This window comes from Oncorhynchus kisutch, linkage group LG7, assembly GCF_002021735.2.
Source record: "Oncorhynchus kisutch isolate 150728-3 linkage group LG7, Okis_V2, whole genome shotgun sequence".
Taxonomy (NCBI): Eukaryota; Metazoa; Chordata; class Actinopteri; order Salmoniformes; family Salmonidae; genus Oncorhynchus; species Oncorhynchus kisutch.
This window is the reverse complement of record NC_034180.2, coordinates 13,561,696-13,582,070: the sequence shown is the minus strand read 5'-3', so window position 1 is coordinate 13,582,070 and position 20,375 is coordinate 13,561,696. Positions and strand designations below refer to the sequence as shown.

At 39.5% G+C, this 20,375-nt stretch overlaps 1 protein-coding gene across 1 annotated transcript; it reads right to left on the bottom strand.

Moving 5' to 3' along the window:
* Positions 1–539: 539 nt before the first annotated feature.
* LOC109893862 (guanylate cyclase soluble subunit alpha-1-like) lies at positions 540–14,971 on the bottom strand. Its single transcript, XM_020487064.2, has 8 exons — positions 14,489–14,971; positions 14,175–14,236; positions 13,694–13,788; positions 12,661–13,451; positions 9,646–10,131; positions 7,587–7,730; positions 3,045–3,199; positions 540–1,488 (listed from the first exon to the last, which is right to left on the bottom strand). Exons 1-8 carry the CDS (start codon positions 14,729–14,731, stop codon positions 1,293–1,295), a joined length of 2,172 nt encoding a protein of 723 aa, XP_020342653.1. The 5' UTR covers positions 14,732–14,971; the 3' UTR covers positions 540–1,292.
* Between the last annotated feature and the right edge of the window lie 5,404 nt (positions 14,972–20,375).

Below are 20,375 nucleotides of genomic sequence, written 5' to 3'. Positions count from 1 at the left end.
AGGGATACAAAGTATATTGAAAGCAGCTGCTTCCACACAAGTGTGGTTCCTGAGTTAGGTAAGCAGTTAACATCCCATCACGCTTAAGATCATGTATAAAAATGCTGGGCAGGCCATTATTTTGGCTACCATGGCTATGCCACATAGGATGACAATGCCTCCATTCACAGGGTAGGACTAGTCACTGAATGGTTTGATGAGCATGAAAACTATGTAAACCATATGCTCAGTCACCGGATCTCAACCCAATTGAACACTTAAGGAGCGGCGCCTGAGACAATGTTTTCCACCACCTTCAACAAAACATCAAATGATCAAATGTATCATGAAAGAATGGTGTTGCATCCCTCCGATAGTTTCCAGACACTTATATAATCCATGCCAAGGTGCACTGACGATATTCTGGCTCGTGGTGGCCCAACACCCTATTAAGGCATTTTATGTTAGTGTTTCAATTATTTGGGCAGTTACCTGTTCTATAACTATGCTCGCAGGAAAACTGAAAATATATTCCAAACATCAGAGTAGTAGAACAAAACTGTTAATCACAATATTTATTGTCGCTTGGACAATACAAAACTAATCACAGTAATAAATATTAATTGGAATGGAAGCACATTCATTGTGTTCTAGCATTGCCGTGACATTAGTTAATGTGTAATTCTCTTTAAAGAGATAGTTCAACCCAATTCCAAAATTACATATTGGTTTCCTTGGCACTTAGCCTGTATGCAGTCTAAAATCAAGATGAGAGGCGAAAAATGCAGGGATATTGACTTGCATTTGGAGACCAGTTAATCCAAATTAAAGCATGGATTGCTTTCTTAATTTGTCCATAGACTGCTTATAGGGTAAGGAAACCAATATGTAATTTTGTAATTTGGGTGACTATCCCAATGTGTGATTAATACCTGTATGTATTTACATGGTAGTTACATAGGCAGTTGTAGTATAATTACAGTTTTAAGAAATGACGTGAATCTGGTGAGGTGAATAAACCAGTGAAAGCATACAAAATGTACATCTAGCGATTTTGTAAGAGAATAATCAACATTTCTACATCCCCTAAAGAAATCTACAATAACGGGTGCTAGCTGTATTTAGACCTGGATACAAATATTAGTTTTCTTTCAAATACTCTACTCGAGTGAGCTTGCATGGCACGATGGAACCAATGGAATATTGCTAAAAGTGCAAACTCTGCCAATTTGGCGCTCCAGGCAGGCTCAATCAAACGTTCAAAGATTTCAAATATTAATTGAACCCAGGTGTGGCTGTGTCTCATCATCTATCTATGTTTTCTCAACCATGAAGTTTGTATTGCTGTAGCATGGTTCAGCAGTCTCACAGTCACTTGTGGTTTTGCCCGACCATTGATCAAAATCCTCCAAGAAGTAACAAACACCAGGAATATCCGGCGGAAAGTTTGGCGGAAGATCCTGTCTGGTCCGGGGAATGAAGACGAACTCTGGACAATCTTTCAGCAATCTGGAAACCCAAAAGAACAAATGAACCATTATGAATGTAAATATAACGTTTTAGTGTGTGCTGCAGATAGAAATGGGGGCTACGGGGCTCTCTATTCAATCAACATTGGATCCTGTTTCCTGTGCAAGACCACATAAACTATTTATCTTGTACTGTGAGAATGTGTGTATGAATGTATTGTATAACACTGTTGCTGTCTGAAACCAAAAAGCAACTCAACTGGATAGGAAGTTATACACGTTCTCTTGAAACACACGAACAATGTTGTTTTGCCTTTCTTACCAAAAATATATAGTAACATATCAACCAATTACACTGTAATTACACTGTAATTACACTAGTTACACTAATTACACTATAACATCTTGTTACAGCTTACTTTAGTAACTGCATTATAATAATAAAGAGCACCACAGTTAATATTAATATATGTTGTTAATGTAGTAATTACAGTGCTACCAAATACCCAGGTAATGTTTGGACACACTTTTTAGAGGCCCCAATGCCAGGGCTATTCTATTACAGTCCGAGAGAACAACCATACGCCTTCTGGTTTTCATTCTTTCCTTTCAATCGGGGACAGATTCAGACTTGGGAATGCAGGTGGGTGAACTTTCTGGCCAATCAAGTGTTTTGTGAAACTGTTTTCAACTGTGTCCCTAAAGAGACCACACTGAACATCCAATAATGTTTGTAGTAAAGACCTTGGCTTTAGTGACTATGACAAATGTTGGGCAGCCAAATTAGGGTTCAAATTCTATGACCAAATAGTACAGATTCAGGCAAGACCTGTAGCCAACATAGGGTTTAATGATCTATCGTCTGATGAATGCCAGTACATCTTTTATTATCACAGTGAGTCAGGTAGTTTGTCATTTGAAGAGCACCACACAAAACATCATTTACTGTGTGACTTTTGTGATATACAGTATGATTAAACATTAAAATATTAAAATAATACATTATAAATACATACATGCTAATGACAAGTCCAATGATGCATTATAACCACATCATAATGATACATGTGATCATCAATGCAAAGTGTAAACACAAGACTTTTCAAAATATAATATTTTTTAAATAAAAAACATTAGCTAGTGGCTGAGCTTACGGAGGTCTGGCAGTGAAATTAACTATAACATATTTGTCACACCCTGACCATAGTTTGCTTTGTATGTTTCTATGTTTTGGTTGGTCAAGGTGTGAGCTGAGTGGGCATTCTATGTTTCATGTCTAGTTTGTCTATTTCTATGTCTGTCCTGATATGGTTCTCAATCAGAGGCAGGTGTTAGTCATTTTGTCTCTGATTGGGAACCATATTTAGGTAGCCTGGGTTTCACTGTGTGTTTGTGGGTGATTGTTCCTGTCTCTGTGTTTGCACCAGATAGGACTGTTTCGGTTTTCACATTTTCATTATTTTGGTAGTTTATTCATGTATAGGTTTTCCTTTATTACAATAACATGAATCATCACAACGCTGCATTTTGGTCTGACTCTCCTTCACACCAAGAGAATCGTTACAATATTTTGGAATTGCAGAAGTTTTAAGTCACCTGTGGGTTGTGGGGCTAGCGTTGATTCTTCCAGGTACGCTACAGGACTCAAACTTATTTGCCAATGTGACGTTGTTGCCAAACAGACAGTAGCGCGGCATCATCACGCCAACAACACCGGCCAGAACTGAGCCAGTGTGCAGGCCAATTCGCATCTGTAAATAAAAATATATAATTTGTGCTGAGGGGAAAAACTACAACATTAAATCAAAGCTTCATTGATTATATTAAGTTTTCCTTTGAAGTGACAGCTATAAGGTGAAATCAACTAAAATCCAATATAAATATTTGTATATTCGAAAAGTAAGATTTCCATAACACTCTTTAAAGAACAATCAAGTCATTGCAACTCATATCTTTTCGGGAAATCACATTTTGACCGTAATAAATATAATTGAAATGTAATTTGTGATAATAATTCAAGAACATTTCCCTTGCTGTGATGCTTTATGTGAAATAACCTTATCCACATGTCCTACTTCTGAATGGATTATTTTGCCAAATTATTATTTAGATTTATTGATTGAATTTATATAGCAATTCTCCAGATGCTCAAAGCGCTTTCATAGTAGGGAGGAAACTCACCTCATCCACTCATGTGCTCAGGTGCTCATGTGGCACCCACTTTGGTCATGCAAGGCAACCATTTGTGCCGGAAGGCTCAGCACCCATCAGAAAGCATGGTGTAGAGGTGAGGAGTGACATATGCCAATTAGGAATGACAGGGATGGTTAGGTGGCCATGATGGAAATTGGGTCAGGACACCCCTACTCTTATGAGTGAAATTGTAATGACCGTAGAGTCAAGATATCCGTTTAACATCCTCTCCGAAGGAGTAGGGCAGTCCCATGACAGACAGCAGAGAGCGATGGATTCGAACCCATGCTTGCAGCGTTATATATATATGTGTGTGTTCTGTATGTGTGTTCGAGAGGCAGTGGCTTTAGACCACTTGACCACCCAGGGCACAAAGTTGTGTTTTAGAAGTTACTTGAATGTGATTTAGGCCTGCTTTTTGGAGCATGCTAACCAAAGGGGTATACAAAGTAGAGGTCGAACGATTATGATACCAATTCCGATACCGATTATTGGAGGACCAAAAAAGGCCGATAATGATTAATCGGCCAATTTGTTTTGTTGTTGTTGTAATAATTACACCAATATTGAATGAACACTTAGTTTAGCTTAATATAATACACCAATAAAATCAATTTAGCCTCAAATAAATAATGAAACATATTCAATTTGGTTGAAATAATGCAAAAACAAAGTGTTGGAGAAGAAAGTAAAAGTGCCATATGTGCCATGTAAGAAAGCTAACGTTTATGTTCCTTGCTCAGAACATGAGAACATATGAAAGCTGGTGGTTCCTTTTAATATGAGTCTTCAATATTTCCAGGTACGAAGTTTTCGAGTTGTAGTTATTATAGGAATTATAGGACTATTTCTCTCTATACCATTTGTATTTCATTAATCTTTGACTATTGGATGTTCTTATAGGCACTTTAGTATTTATTGCCAGTGTAACAGTATAGCTTCCGTCCCTCTCCTCACCCATACCTGGGTTCGAACCAGGAACACATCAACAACAGCCACCCTCGAAGCATCGTTACACATCGCTCCACAAAAGAGCCCTTGCAGGGCAAGCGGAACAACTACTTCAAGGTCTCAGAGCGAGTGACGTTTGAAACGCTATTAGCGCGCACCCCTCTAACTAGCTAGCCATTTCACATCGGTTACACCAGCCTAATCTCGGGAGTTGATAGGCTTGAAGTCATAAACAGCAGAGCTGCTGGCAAAACGCACGAAAGTGCTGTTTGAATGAATGCTTACGAGGCTGCTGGTGCCTACCATCGCTCAGTCAGACTACTCTATCAAATCATAGACTTAGTTATAACATAATAACACACAGAAATACGAGCCTTAGGTCATTAATATGGTCGAATCTGGAAACTATCATTTCGAAAACAAGATGTTTATTCTTTCAGTGAAATACGGAACCGTTCCGTATTTTATCTAACGGGTGGCATCCATAAGTCCAAATATTCCTGTTACATTGCACAACCTTTAATGGTATGTCATAATTACGTAAAATTCTGGCAAATTAGGTGGCCCAAACTGTTGAATATACACTGCCTCTGCGTGCAATGAACGCAAGAGAAGTGACACAATTTCACCTAGTTAATATTGCCTGCTAACCTGGATTTCTTTTAGATAAATATGCAGGTTTAAAAATATATACTTGTGTGTATTGATTTTAAGAAAGGCATTGATGTTTATGTTTAGGTACACATTGGAGCAACGATACACACCGCATTGATTATATGCAATGCAGGACACGCTAGATAAACTAGTAATATCATCAACCATGTGTAGTTAACTAGTGATTATGATTGATTGATTCTTTTTTATAAGATAAGTTTAATGCTAGCTAGCAACTTACCTTGGCTTACTGCATTCGCGTAACAGGCAGGCTCCTCGTGGAGTGCAATGTAATCAGGTGGTTAGAGTGTTGGACTAGTTAACTGTAAGGTTGCAAGATTGAATCCCCCGAGCTGACAAGGTAAAAATCTGTCATTCTGCCCCTGAACGAGGCAGTTAACCCACCGTTCCTAGGCTGTCATTGAAAATAAGAATGTGTTCTTAACTGACTTGCTTAGTTAAATAAAGATTAAATAAAGGTGTAAAAAAAAAATACAAAAAGAAATTGCCAAATCGGTGTCCAAAAATACCGATTTGCTATTGTTATGAAAACTTGAAATCGGCCCTGATTAATCGGCCATTCCGGTTAATCGGTCATCATCTATGAGTTAGCCAGCTACTTTGGATAAACAACCAGAAATAACTATTGATTTTCTAGTTCATTAGGAAAGCTAAACTTCTCCTAAAGACCTGGCTAACTCCTTGATCCTGCTTTGTAGTGTACCCCTTGTTTTTTGTTCAATGACACTAATGATTAACTGTAGCAAAGTCAACGAATCCAATTCATGGATCACTGACTCTTTGGGTCCATAATCTGTGTTCTATGTATTCATAAGATGGGGTCAACTACCTCTAAGTTTTCAATGTAATGTAAAATGCCAAATAATATATCAAAATACTGAAAGACAGGAACAGCTGCAGCTTTCTCATTGTAATCTCCAAATTTGAGATGTTGATGAGCCACTGTCAGTTTGCTAGGGAGGTTACTTAGCCGGCCTGACATCTGCCCATCCTCTTGACTCTGCAGGTAACACAATACACAGTCTCCCGCAGCATCTCTGTCTCTGCCCATCAACAACATTTATATAATGAATGATAATAATAGCAAATCATTTCCAATTCGCGATTGTTTATAATGATCTAAAATTATGAGAAATATGCGATGTTTTAGGCAAGAAACAAGCTGTAAAATGCCAGAGGAAAACAACTCTGATGCCAATGGAATATCTTTTGTATGGCTCTGATATTCAGAAGCTGAGCTACAACCTTCTAAAGTCGAAGAGTCAAATAAATTGGACTTTGCTTGAGAAGTCATCTTTTTTTACCCCTTTTTATCCCCAATTTCGTGGTATCCAATTGGTAGTTACAGTCTTGTCTCATCGAAACACTGTACACTGCAATGGGACAAGGACATCCCTGCCAGCCAAACCCTCCCCTAACCCAGACAACGCTGGGCCAATTGTGCTCCGCCCCATGGGTCTCCCTGTCACAGCCAGCTGCAACAGAGCCTGGACTCAAACGCAGAATCTCTAGTGGCCACTGCGCCACTTGGGGGGCTGGGAAGTCATCTTATACAATGTGTGACTCTATCGCGATCAATTGATCTAATCAATTTCTGAAAAAGACAATATGTATAATTAAATTGAGAGTTTATATAAATTGTCATAATAAAACATATTTGGTAGCGGAAGAACCTTTGGGGAAATCGAGCCTAGAGTTCCACATGCATTATTATTATTATTATTATTATTATTATTATTATTAAATAGTCTACCTAAAAGATGTGATGAGTTCTGTCAAGGTCTGTCAAGTTAAACAAAATAATAAAATCAATTATAAAAGCTGGTGGTGTATTTAATATAGGCTATCTCAATAAACAATAACTAATCAAATGTAAAAAGGGGGGCCCTAGGGGAAAATGTTGGGAACCCTTATTGTATTGTGTACATTGTATCCATTACCTCTATTTCTCCTGTTTCAGAACCATTACCATTCTTCAGCCCCATGTACATCTCTGTCTGTGTGTGTGAATAAAATTACTCTGAGGTTGCCTCATTCCCCTCTTAATGGGGCAGGTGCTAGCGTGTCATAGATCAGCCCAAATGGAGAGTTGCTCACTTTCAGATGAACAATATTGTCATTCTTGATATAAATAAAAAACAGCTACCAGGGAACAACTTTGTCTACATTTTGAGCAAATGGCATAACAGTAGAAAAGCCTGAAAATCTGTTTTGTGTACAAAACTGTCCAGGCAACTTCCGGTGCTACTCAGTACCGTTTTGAAAGGGGCTTTCCATTGATGGTTTCACACTGTGAAGAAGGTAAGCCGTAACACTCACCTTGATTGGCTCGCCAGTGGGCGTCCTGACCTCATCGGACAGCTCCATCATCTTCAGCGCCATGAGGGCAATCTGCACTGCGTGAGTCTCGCTCTCCTTGTGCAAGCCACCAGCCACACAGTACGCATCACCGATAGTCTCCACCTAGATACAGTAGAATAGAATAGTTTAATATCCTATAGGCAAACTACATGACATACAGTTGACTTCATTATCACAAGATAATATCTTGTTTAATACTATTAAACTTTTTTTATTTAAGACCTGCCCCCATGGTCTACAGACCCTGTTCTTAATTTATACATTGACTGTATAGAGAGAGAATAATAGTTGTATGGTGTATGCATAGTACTTTATGTTGAAGGATTGTTTTTTTAGCCCTTTTAATTCCTTGATTTGTGCGTTAGACCATTCCAATTCATAACCTCCTAATGAGAAGCACAAGTAATGGAAAACATGTCAAATCAAGTGAGCAAAAACTACTGTACCTATTTTAATTTGTCACAGTCGGGTAGAGATGTTGACACATTCGAACACAAACACATTAAAACAATCAACAGGTCCAATTTAATCAGTGTGAATTAGCATCAAAATAGTTCTTCTGGGAGGTGTTTATGTTTTACTCTGGAGCAGGAGAGCACCCGACAGTTGTGTGGTAGTGGTTGAGGTGAACAACGTGAGGTAAAAGTCGATGTCCCAAATGGCATTCTATACAGTGAATTGTAGTGCAATATAAAGGGAATAGAGTGCCATTTGGAAAGCAGACAAAATCTATTTTTGGATCGGGAATGGAAACAGAGGTCCTAAAGGAACCTCTGACTTCCCAGTACTTTACGAAAGATCCGTCAGACATGCTGCTCTCCTCTGTTATACTTCAGTGACACACTGATTACATTAACCAAACTCCCCGCAGATTACAAGACAGTTGGCTGAGAGCAAGCAAGTTTGGCCATGAGACAAGTACAGTCTGTTCTTTAAGAAATAATAAACCCAAATAAAATGGTGGAATTGTGTCATTTTTGTCCAATACTTGTGGAATCTATGAGAGAACACAACGAAAATAACTTTTCTACCATGAACTTAAAGTACTTTTGTGCCTAAATCACATAAGTCTCATTCTGACAAGGTCAAAAACAACCATGATCTTTCCCCTTTTTGGAGCCTGTACATCTGTTTTATATGGACCCTACTCTTATTTTGGAGTAGACCTTTTAATTATTGATGACTTAAGAATACACAACTATTATTCTCTCTAAATTGCTTTGGTCAAGACATAACTGTTGAGTATTGTCTATATTAATACATTGATGAATTATTGCTAAATTATGCAAAAGCATGAGGTAGACAACTCTCAAATGATTCATATCAGTAAACACATTCCAATGAAACGCTATCGAAGAGCAACATGAAGCATATCTTACCTTAACACCTCCATGGCTAATTCAATTCAAATGAAGCTGTATTCATGATGGGATCAACATAATATGGGAATGCCAGTAAGGGTCTGTAGTCAACAACATAAATAGTTGTTCTAAAAATAAACTGTTGATATTAACATAAGATTATATAGAGGGCCTTATTAATTCAATCCAAAACTGGCAACAGGGGTTGTGGAATAAGACTATAGCAACATTTGGGCACATTTGGAGTCCATTTCTCAAAAATGTCAATTTTAGCTGTATAAAAAACCTAATCTTGCTTTCTTACACTGTAAGGCAATTTTTGCTGTTCCATTTTAACTGCTGTTTTACTGAGTATTATATTATATTATAACCTGGTACTTTCTGGTACTTAATTGGGAGGAATTCCACACACTACATTGTACCACTACATTGTACCAAATGGTGGGTGGTGCGTAGTGTTTCAATTAATTCAATCTATCCCCATAAACAAATGTATTCTGTGGTTATTATTATGAATTTAATTTCACCTTCATCATTCCATGTAATTACCAGGCACTTGGTAAAATAAAGCATAACCACAATGTTTAGTTGTATCCGGTAAATCTGATTTTGATTGAGAAGTTCCCTGAGTTTCCTTGGGCCTTGCTGTAACACACCTTGTATACATCCAGCTCCCCGCAGTGGTGGTCAAAGCGTGTGTACAGCTCATTGAGCATAGTGACCACCTGCATAGGTGTGCAGCGTGAACACACGGCCGTGAAGCCTACGATGTCCGAGAACAGCATGGTGACATGCTCAAACTCCCTGGCATCCACCGTGTGGCCTTGCCAAAGTTCCTGGGCCACCGTCCCCGGGAAAATGGTGAAAAGAAGATCCACCGTCCTCTTCTTCTCTTCCTCCAGGGCGAGGTGAGCGTGCTCCAGGGCCGCCTTGGCCTTGCCTAGGCGCTTCTTCAAGCCATCCTGGGCCTTGGCCTGCTCGCCCACCAGGACCACGTCGCGCAGGGCGTTGTGGATGGGGATGTCAGACAGGTAGAGGCCACGGCCAGTCAGCTCCTCCAGCTTGTCTACGCACGGCGAGCCCAAGAAGAGGATGGCATTGGACTCTGAGATGCAGATCATCTGGCCTTTCAGGTCCATGAGCTAGAAGAGAGGGAAACAAGACAAGAGATAAATGGCTTTGTCCGGGTACTCCATGCTAAATGGTACATACACAGTCATGTCCAAAATTATTGGCACACTTGATAAAGATTAGCAAAAAAGACTGTATAAAATAAATAATACAAATAGTGAGCTACATTGTATTCTAAAATACAATTGTTCAGAGAAAGAGATTTTGTTTAACAAGTAATTAAAAAATATATATTGGCACCCCTTGTTTTCAAAACTCTACCACCCTCCCCTTGCGAGGATAACGGCACAGAGCTTTTATCTAAAATGTTTTATGAGACTGGAGAACACACTGGAAGGGATCTTAGTCCATTCCTCCATACAGAATCTTTCCAGATCCTTGATATCCTTCATCTGCTCTTATGGACTGATATTTTCAAGTCAATGCCCTCTTCAATTCAAACCACAGGTTTTCAATGGGGTTCAAGTGTGGAGACTGAGATGGCCTTTGCAAAATGTTGATTTTGTGGTCAGTTAACCATTTCTTTGTGGATTTTAATGTGTGCTGGAAGATCCACTTGCGGCCAAGTTTCAGCCTCCTGACAGAGGCAACCAAGTTTTTGGTCAAAATGTCCTGATACTTGGTAAAGTGGGCCCAAGGACCAATGGAAGAAAAATAGCTTTGCTAACCAGTATTGGCACTTGAATTGGAACCAGTGCTATGGTCAGATGACATGAAAATAGAGCTATTTTGACACTCACCAGTGGTGGGTTTAGCATCAAAAGAACGAATCATTTGTAGAAAATAACCTCATTCCTACTGCAAAATATTGTGGTGGATCTTTGATGTTATGGGGATATTTTGCTTCCACTAGTTCTGGGGCCATTGTCAAAGTCAATGGCATCATGAACTATCAAGTACCAGGACATTTTAGCCAAAAACCTGGTTGCCTCTGCCAGGAGGCAGAGGACTGTTAAGAATACAAGATCAAGTGGATCTTCCAGCAAGACAGTAATCTCTAGCAGCACATCAAAATCCCAAAATCAACAGCCTGATCAACTCTATGCAAAGGACATGTGTTGCGCTGCATGAGGCGAATGGTCACACCTAATTCATTTATTTCTGTTGACAGATTTTCTTTGTAGTTCTACGAATGGTCTGACTCACTGGAAGAAATAAAGTGTTAAATAACTATGAAGCTTTCAGAGATTCCCACCCTGTGAAAAGTTAACTTTGTACATGTTTTGACCTGACCTGACTTTCTTTTTACTGCTCTCAATAGTTGACCATAAATAGAGATTGTTACACAATTATATCAGCATCCTCGTGAGAGATTTTGATGGGTGAACTGATTTGACATAGTGCCTCCAATTCAACCTGGTCTCAGAGCATTTCATATTATTCTGAACGTAAATCCAAGACACATTTAATATGTTATGTTTAGTATGGTATATATTCATTTTTGGATGTCCATCACCCATTTTGTATGACATATTATGAATTACAATTCATATTATATGTTACGAATTTGCAAATGTCCTTTTTGTTACGAATTTGCAAAACGTATGACATGTTACGAATTCTAGCTAGGTGGCTAACATTTGCTGGCTGGCTAACATTAACTAGGCTAGGGGGTTAAGGTTAGAGTTACGTTTAGGAGTTAGGTTAAAAGGTTAAGGTTAGGGTTAGCTATAATAATTATGGTTAGAGAAATGGTTAGATAAAAGGGTTAAGGTTAGGGTTAGGGGAAGTGTTAGCAAATATTCTAAGTAGTTGCAAAGTAGCTAAAATTAGTACCTAGTTGAAAAGTTGCTAATTAGCCAATGTTGTCTGTGATGAGATTTGAACTCGCAACCTTTGGGATGCTAGATGTTTGCGTTATACGCCTACCCATTCACCCTGACCAACCTCCCTACTTTTTTTTTGCCTTAAGTAACCATCCGTCTTATGTAACCATACCAAAATAACCATACCATACCAAAATTAATATCATATTAATTTTAGTGTCCCGGATTTAGATTTACTATGTTACGTCTAGTCTATGAGACCCGGCTGTCCAATTCCATCGTGGGCTTATATTGTTCTCTACCTCAGGGGGAGCATTCCGCTAATTAGCACATACTAATTAACAACTTGGCATTTTGCCTTTCTGAAGGGCTATTTTTAAAATCAAACCTGCATTTAGACAACCTTCAATACCTTGTTAGGCATTCGTCTCAACTCCAAGGGGTCATATCCAGCAGACCTGAGTTCAAATGGTTTTGCAAATCAAAGACTTTGAGTGTTTGCTTTGAGCCCACTCTGTGGAGTCAACAGAAAGTGAATGTTTCAAGGGATACAGTATTTTCCACCTAACTTTCCACTGAAAAACAATAGTGGGACCTCCACTCAGGGGTCTTTCTATGGCTGCTATGTTAGGTTAGCTTGAGCCTGCCTGGACTGCCGAATAGGTGGATTTGCACTTGGTTCCATTGAACCAGGCGAGCTCAATGAAGCATCACTCAAGACTTCAAATACTATTTGAACCCAGGTCTGATATCCAGTCAAAATAGGGTCATTACCCTCCCTGTGTCATCGGCCATGGAGCCCCCTTGGTGCTTTATCCGAATGATGAACTGTGTGTTCAGCATAGTCAAGATGCCTTGGAAGGTGCACCTGATCCGGGGCGTGACGATGGCAAAGTGCTCCTGGAAGGCAGCAGGCCGCCTCAGGCCATCCTTCCGGCTAAGCCTCTTCCGTAGGCCGTCACCGATTTGCAACAGGCCCAGGTCCTGATCCAGAAAGAGGTGGAAAGGGAAGGTGGAGGAGAAGAGTGAGGTGGGCATGGTCCCAACCGACGTGGCCCTCATGGGACTGGGGCTCAGGCTCTTGGCATCCTTCACCACCACCGAGTAGAGCAGGCTGGGCTGCCGGGGCCCAGCTTGGAACTGCAAGGGGCCTACGCTCTCCTTGGTGCCTCCTTGAAGGTCCATCTCGATCTCCATGTCCATGAACACCTCCACGGTGGTGTCGTAGAGCAGGCGGGCGGCCGCCTTGATGACACCAGGGAAGAAGCACTCCGTGGTCTGCCCGGGGTTGAAGTAGTAGACGGTGTGCAGACCCAGATCCTTGTCCAGGCACAGTACCGACGTTGATTCGTTGTTTACATTATCTGTTATTCTGTCTAGGTTGGCTTGCAGAGCGGCTGGTTCTGGCGGGTTTGGGACGATGCCCTGTTTCAACAGGACATTGAAGCTGTTCAGGAAGTCACTGAGGGCTCCCCCCACCACCTGCAGAATATGGCTGTCCTCGTCGAAGCACGTTTGGAACAGCTCCTCGCCAAGGGAGACTTTCAAAGCGTCCATGTGAATACCTGGTCGTAAAAGGAGAGCAAATGTAATAGAATAGAATAACATGATGTAAATAAAAAATACAATACAATACTGTAGATTAGAATAGAAAACAATAGAATATAATATTTTTATTGTCCACACAAGGTAAAAATGTGTCTTTTGTTTCACAGAGGCATGCATATAACAGATGTTAAAAACACCCACAACGGAATAAAAGCAACTCATGTTCAGTGTTGTTTGAATTTGATCAGCTTCACAATACCTGTTTTGAGAGAATAATTCTTCATGATCTCCAGTAAATGCTCTGGTCGATCAAAGGTCCTATCTTGACAGATGTCTGCATAACACACGGAAGGGCTGTGGACAGAAATGACATCAGTGTTATATTAGTAAGCACTGCACTCACCACATGAATGAATGGGTTTAGATATCCTATTCCATGAAATCCCATGTATGTTATGAAAAACTGTTTCTTAACCAAAGTTTTGACTATTTTTCCTATTCCTTGTATACTCTTCAAAGCCATCTTGCTGATTGATCATATACAGGTCGTTATGCATGGGGCATCCATGCATGGCACGCAGTCAATAGGTATTCAATAAGAATAATAGCTGACCGCATTCAATTGAACACAACTGAACATTGTCATTTCTTATAATCATGACCTTTGACAATAATTTAATATCAGGGCAGCATAGTTTAAATCGTTAATTTCGCCAGCATTTATTGGACTTAGATCTTACCATTTCTTGTCTAACGTATGCTGTTTCATCATTTGCAGAAAGGCAGCATGCAGTCTTTGAAACTGGAAAACAACAAGTCCAGAAGTTGATTGACAGTATATGCGTATAAGAAATCTTATAGTTTGGCCCATTGCAATCACATTAACACAACAGCAAACAAATAATTTGGTTCGAGATTAGTTCCGTTAGGTTACTGTACATGTTCCACGGTGTAAACTGCTCTCTTCTGAGACGACACTCAACAACAGTGCACAACAGTCAATTCTGATTATATTTTTTAAAAATTGATTTATTGTAGCACAATCTCAATTTACCTCGGGACATGCTAACTTGCGGATGCTCTCCCCTAATGAATGAAGATTTACTCTAGTCTTGCTTGTCTTCCTTTGAGGTAGCACCTCCGATACATGTCCATACACATCCTTGGAAATTGCCAGTACATCCCCGGTATGGTCACTTGTACGTTCCTCAAAGTCTCCGGGTTCGTCCACACGACCAATACCCGCGAATGGACATTCTCCAGAGATTTTCAGGTCTTTCAATTTTGTGCAAAACATTCTTAGTGGTTTATCCTCATCTCTTGGTTACATGCAAATGTCTACATTTTGGACACGCAACTCCTGTCTCAGTTAGAAATTCCATTCCCACATCATGGCATTCGCAAGGGAGCGAGGAGAAAAAATAGATTATTTTATGCGCATCCTCTCGTCTGGACAACTGTCTTTCTCCACTTCGTATGTTATAAATGATCCGCACCTACGCCAGCAACCACACACAATATTCATAGGAAATTACTTGGCAAAACATGAGTGAAATACTATTACCACAAACCAATGAAAACCGACAGAAGAGTCCACCTGGCCAATCGATGCGCGAGTAGGTTGAGCTCTTAAAAAATAGATTAGTATGCAATACCTTGTAGGCTGCTGCGACGTTATAAATCAATAACTAATTCACTGTTTGTCACATAAACATCAAACTAGATATTATTTATTCTATAAATGTCTAGTATACTTTTACAACCTTTGCCTTGAATAGAAATTCCAGTTTTGATTTGACAGAAATACATAAAATCTCAAACATTGCATTTAAAGATGAAGAAATCTAATTCAGTGATTGTCTGAGAAAAAAAGTGAAAATATGCATTTATTTGCAATAACTTTAAAGAAATGTTAATTTCAAGTGCAATTTGCTCTATCTGAAGTTAGACAATGTTTACATACAGTTGTACAAGGTTTACAATCTTAAATTGTATACCAAATCACTGTTTGCATTTTTTGTGCAGCAGGTACACATTTAAAGTAGTTACAAGGTACAACAGTAATTTATTTAAACGTCTCTAATTTAACAGCAAAGAGGCCCCTTCCAATCATTTTTTATTTTGCCTTTGTTGAAGTCCTTCTTTGTCATCCCCAGACAAGCTGAATGGTACCATCTCTGGCACTCAGAGTATTCTATCTGCAGTGTTAAAAACATAAAACAGGGTTATGTTTATTTACATGCAAATTACAGTTCTGGAATACCCAAATTCTGTTACATGCTTTTGCAATAAGGAACATTTTCAAAATGAATTGGATTTTTGTTCAATTGCTCAATGGACTTTAAATGACATGCATTTGACCACAACCTTGACAGAAGCACACATAACTGTGGTGTTAATCATCGTTGAGTATTCAGGCATATAAATAATATCGTAATAAAGGCATACATTTGCAAAAAATGTATACGTTGATAAAAAAGGTTTCAAAATCAACATGCCAGAGGATCTACCCATTGGACGTAGGCTCGGTTGGGAGTTTATCATCGTTGGAATTTTATATTCTGCTTTACCACTAAAATCATAATAAACACTGACACCTGAAATATTGTGTTATTGTTGTTATTGTTATGCTTATTATTATAAAACATAGGGGAAGGGGAAGTTAAAAAATGTACCCAAAAAGGTTCTTCAAAAGGTTATTCGAGGATCCATTGAAAGGGGTCCTTTGATGAACCATTTTATAGGGTTCTTCGGAGAACTTAGAGAGGTTCCCCCACAGTTTTATTTTGAAGAACTCCTAAAGGATACTCTAGGAACCTTTTCTTTTTAGAGTGTAGGAAGAGTCTTGGTGGTTCCAAACTTCTTCCATTTAAGAATGATGGAGGCCACTGTGTTCTTGGGGACCTTCAATGCTGCAGACATTTTTTGGTACCCTTCCCCAGGTCTGTGCCTCGACACAATCCTGTCTCGGAGCTCTACGGAATATTCCTTCAACCTCATGGCTTGGTGTTTGGCATGACATGCACTGTCAACTATGAGTCCTTATATAGACAGGTGTGTGCCTTTCCAAATCATGTCCAATCAATTGAATTTACCATAAGTGGACTCCAATCAAGTTGTAGAAACATGTCAAGGATGATTAATGGAAACAGAATGCACCTGAGCTCAATTTTCGAGCCTCATAGAAAAAGGTCTGAATACTTATGGAAATAAGGTATTTCTGTTTTACTTTTTTAACACATTTGCCAAGATTTCTAAAAACCTGTTTTCGCTTTGTCAATACGGGCTATTGCGTGTAGATTGATGAGGAAAACATTGGATTTAATCCATTTTTGATTAAGGCTGTAATGTTACAAAATGTGGAAAAAGGGATCTGAATATGCTGTACCTGTCTGCACTAACAGTACTTTGACATAGTGCATCACGTCCTAATTATTGTTTCCAGGTGCATCCCAACCCTCAAAACAAGACACACCTGGAGACAAAAAAAACTGTTTGAAAACCTTGTGAAGACTTACAGAAAACGTTTGACCTCTGTCATTGCCAACAAAGAGTATATAACAAAGTATTGAGATAAACTTTTGTTATTGACCAAATACTTATTTTCCACCATAATTTGCAAATAAATTCATTTGAAAATCTTACAATGTGATTTTCTGGATTTTTTTTTTTCATTTTGTCTGTCATAGTTGAAGTGTACCTATGATGAAAATTACAGGCCTCTCTCATCTTTTTAAGTGGGAGAATTTGCACAATTGGTGGCTGACTAAATACTTTTTTGCCCCACTGTATGTAGGCTATAATGAAGTGTCAGTCACCATTAGTGTTCTGCATGTGTATGCCGCCAACTTGTATTGGCAGCGCAGTGACAACTCCCCATTTTCTAATGGAAAGCCCCTCAGACCATCTCCCCATCCTAATCACACTTCTTATCTCCACTGCCAAGACTGCCAAGTCACAGGCGTACTCGCACACGCGCGCACACACCTCGACTCCCTAGCCAAGCCTGCCCCCTCCCCCTCATCATATGCCCTTCTTGCACGTCCACTTCCATGGCCAAAATCTGATTTAGAATCCCACAGCTATAGCCGAAAAACTCCCACACACTATAGGCTGATTTTCTGAACCAGATTACTCTTGGAGTAAGAAGTATGTTCTCCATAGAAAGTGATTTTTAATCCAGGACTTGGCTCTATATGTTTCCAGTGAATGGGACTTCATGGCCAATACATTGATTCGTTCACTTATGCTATTGGAACAGAGCCAATACTGATACGTCTTGCACATGCTTGACCAACTGGACTGGTCAATATACTTTTTATGTGAAGTTTGCTAAGGAATCAGAAATGTAATGTAGCCCACACCACATTCCAGTGTGTTTACACAGAGTAGGCTATGTCCTACTGTTTCAACCATTACCAGACTCAAACACTCCAGCAGACATGAGTGGTTGTGGGGTCCTGAAAATAGAGTTTAACTTCAATAATTTAATCACAATTTTACTTACTGTATACCACGGTTACCTTACCAATGCTGTCACAAGCCCATACTTTTAAGATTACTGATGTCAAACTAAACGCTTATCATCTTAACGTTATGCTTATTTTGTATAAGATTTGAGTGTCTAAACTGATCAAATAAAGGTTGAATGATAATAATGATGGGGCTGCGGTTCTGAATTCTCTGGAAGCCTCTTCTCTATAGCTAAAAATCCGTAGCTTGTGCACATGTATGGTATTCCCTACTTTACAGACTGAAGAATGTGAAGGGAATGTGTCCATAAAAATATGTGAGTAAAGTAGAGGTAACGCCTCGATCACACCAACAGCGTCATTGCACAAAATGGTATACATCATCATCTGGATATGTGTGCAACAAAAGGTCAACATCACATTCTGCTACCATTTCGGTCAAGAGGTTTACGCACATGTTCAACAAATACAATGTATACACCACACAGAACGCACTGCACTGCCTCTGCAATCCAATGCTGCAAGGCAAACGTAGCTTTCCATTGGAAATGAATGTACTTATGGTGTACTAAACTGCAATGACACTGTTGGTGTGATCGAGGCGTAAAGAAATGCATGCACAGAATGTGATACAGATTTTTTGCTTTGGGGAAAAGGTTTTCATGGGCAAAATAGGGGTTATGTACGGAATCGCAGCCTCCACATAATAATAATCATAAATTAGTTCTCACATTTTAAAATGTCAAACTATATCACTGCTTTACTGACGAACCACCTTTTCCATGTATTTCATAACTTAAGTCTGTATTTACAACATATCCTCGTAAAATGGACACTGACCAGTGGAAGGTTGTGGGATCCCATAAATATCTTTCTCTACTACAGAGTCAAAATCATCACTCACTCAAAAACAAACAATGTGTCGACTAGCCTACCACGCTAGCACATGGTCAAGATGATAAACAAACATATCCGCAGTGTAGAATAGTCCAAATAAAGCCAAAGAACAGCTCCTTGACTCATGCACTTGTGTTTACATAAAGCCAGCTGTGAAAAGTTGTGATATTCTAAAATGTCTTTAAATCTCAAAGTTTGTCTGGCACATATTTGTTGAAATTCACCAATCCTAGCTTTAATTTGAAAATGCATGTGTGCTGCTGCACTCAGTCCGCCACATGAAGGTGAATATAATTCAAAATTAGTCGGAATAGATTTTTGAGTTTAGTAGGGCCAAATCTCTCCTCTCCTCTCCTTTACAAGAAAAATATGGAATTGATTGAGGAAAGTATCTGGCTTCAATATTGTGCTTCCCAACTCTGATTAGATTTTGCTGGTGACTCCCTAAATTAAGCTTGTGTTGAGAAAACACAGAGGTATTGCTATATGTATGTCAAATGAAATAGCCTGGCATTGTCACTTAAAAAGCACTCTCACTTACTCTGAAATAGTTTTTCCCCTAAGACTCCAGCAATATGAGTGAGAGTCGTCTGTCTGTCTGTCTGTCTGTCTGTCTGTCTGTCTGTCTGTCTGTCTGTCTGTCTGTCTGTCTGTCTGTCTGTCTGTCTGTCTGTCTGTCTGTCTGTCTGTCTGTCTGTCTGTCTGTTTGTGCATGAATAAGCGTTTGCATGTCTGTTTCCCTCAGCAAATAATCTGCATATAATTTTCCCTATGTGCATAAAGACATTGATTTTACAGTGAAGGTCATTCAATGGCATCATTGGTGAATAACCATCACAAAACTACAGAAACCCATTAGGTCTTAACTTGTGACACAACAACCGAGTCACTCTGAAAACCACATAGCTATCTTGACCTTAACGTTTCATCAAAGCAGCTGGCCTCTGTTCTGTCATTCTGTCCTTGTCCATGCCAGGGTTTGTTCTGAGCATATCACAGTTGTGTACTGGGCCCGTGATCAAACAGAACGGTAACCTTTTCCGTTCTGTACCAAGGCCCCTGCACTCTGTATGCCCAAGTCATGCCTTGTTCCAGCTTCCAAATTGAACTTGAAAGATTAAGCCCAATCAGAACAACCGAAGAATCATTTCTAATTGCCCAGATTTAAGAAGGAGGAGACTGAAGTGATTTGTTTCCAGGTGAATGGACCCAATTAGTATATGGATGATGTCAGAGAAAATGGATGCCGTGTGGGGGCCAATTTCTCAGAGTCCTTGACCTAGACTGAAAGAGCCAAACAAATCCCTAAATAGGAGATTTTGTGCTGAACACCACCAAGGCAGAATCCCCTGTCTCTCCAGCATTTATCCTGCTTCATTTAGGCTCAACATTTTAGGGATATGATCCTGTACACTGCAGCTAGGAATTTGGTGTGTGTGTGTGTGTGTGTGTGTGTGTGTGTGTGTGTGTGTGTGTGTGTGTGTGTGTGTGTGTGTGTGTGTGTGTGTGTGTGTGTGTGTGTGTGTGTGTGTGTGTGTGTGTGTGTGTGTGTGTGTGTGTGTGTGTGTGTTT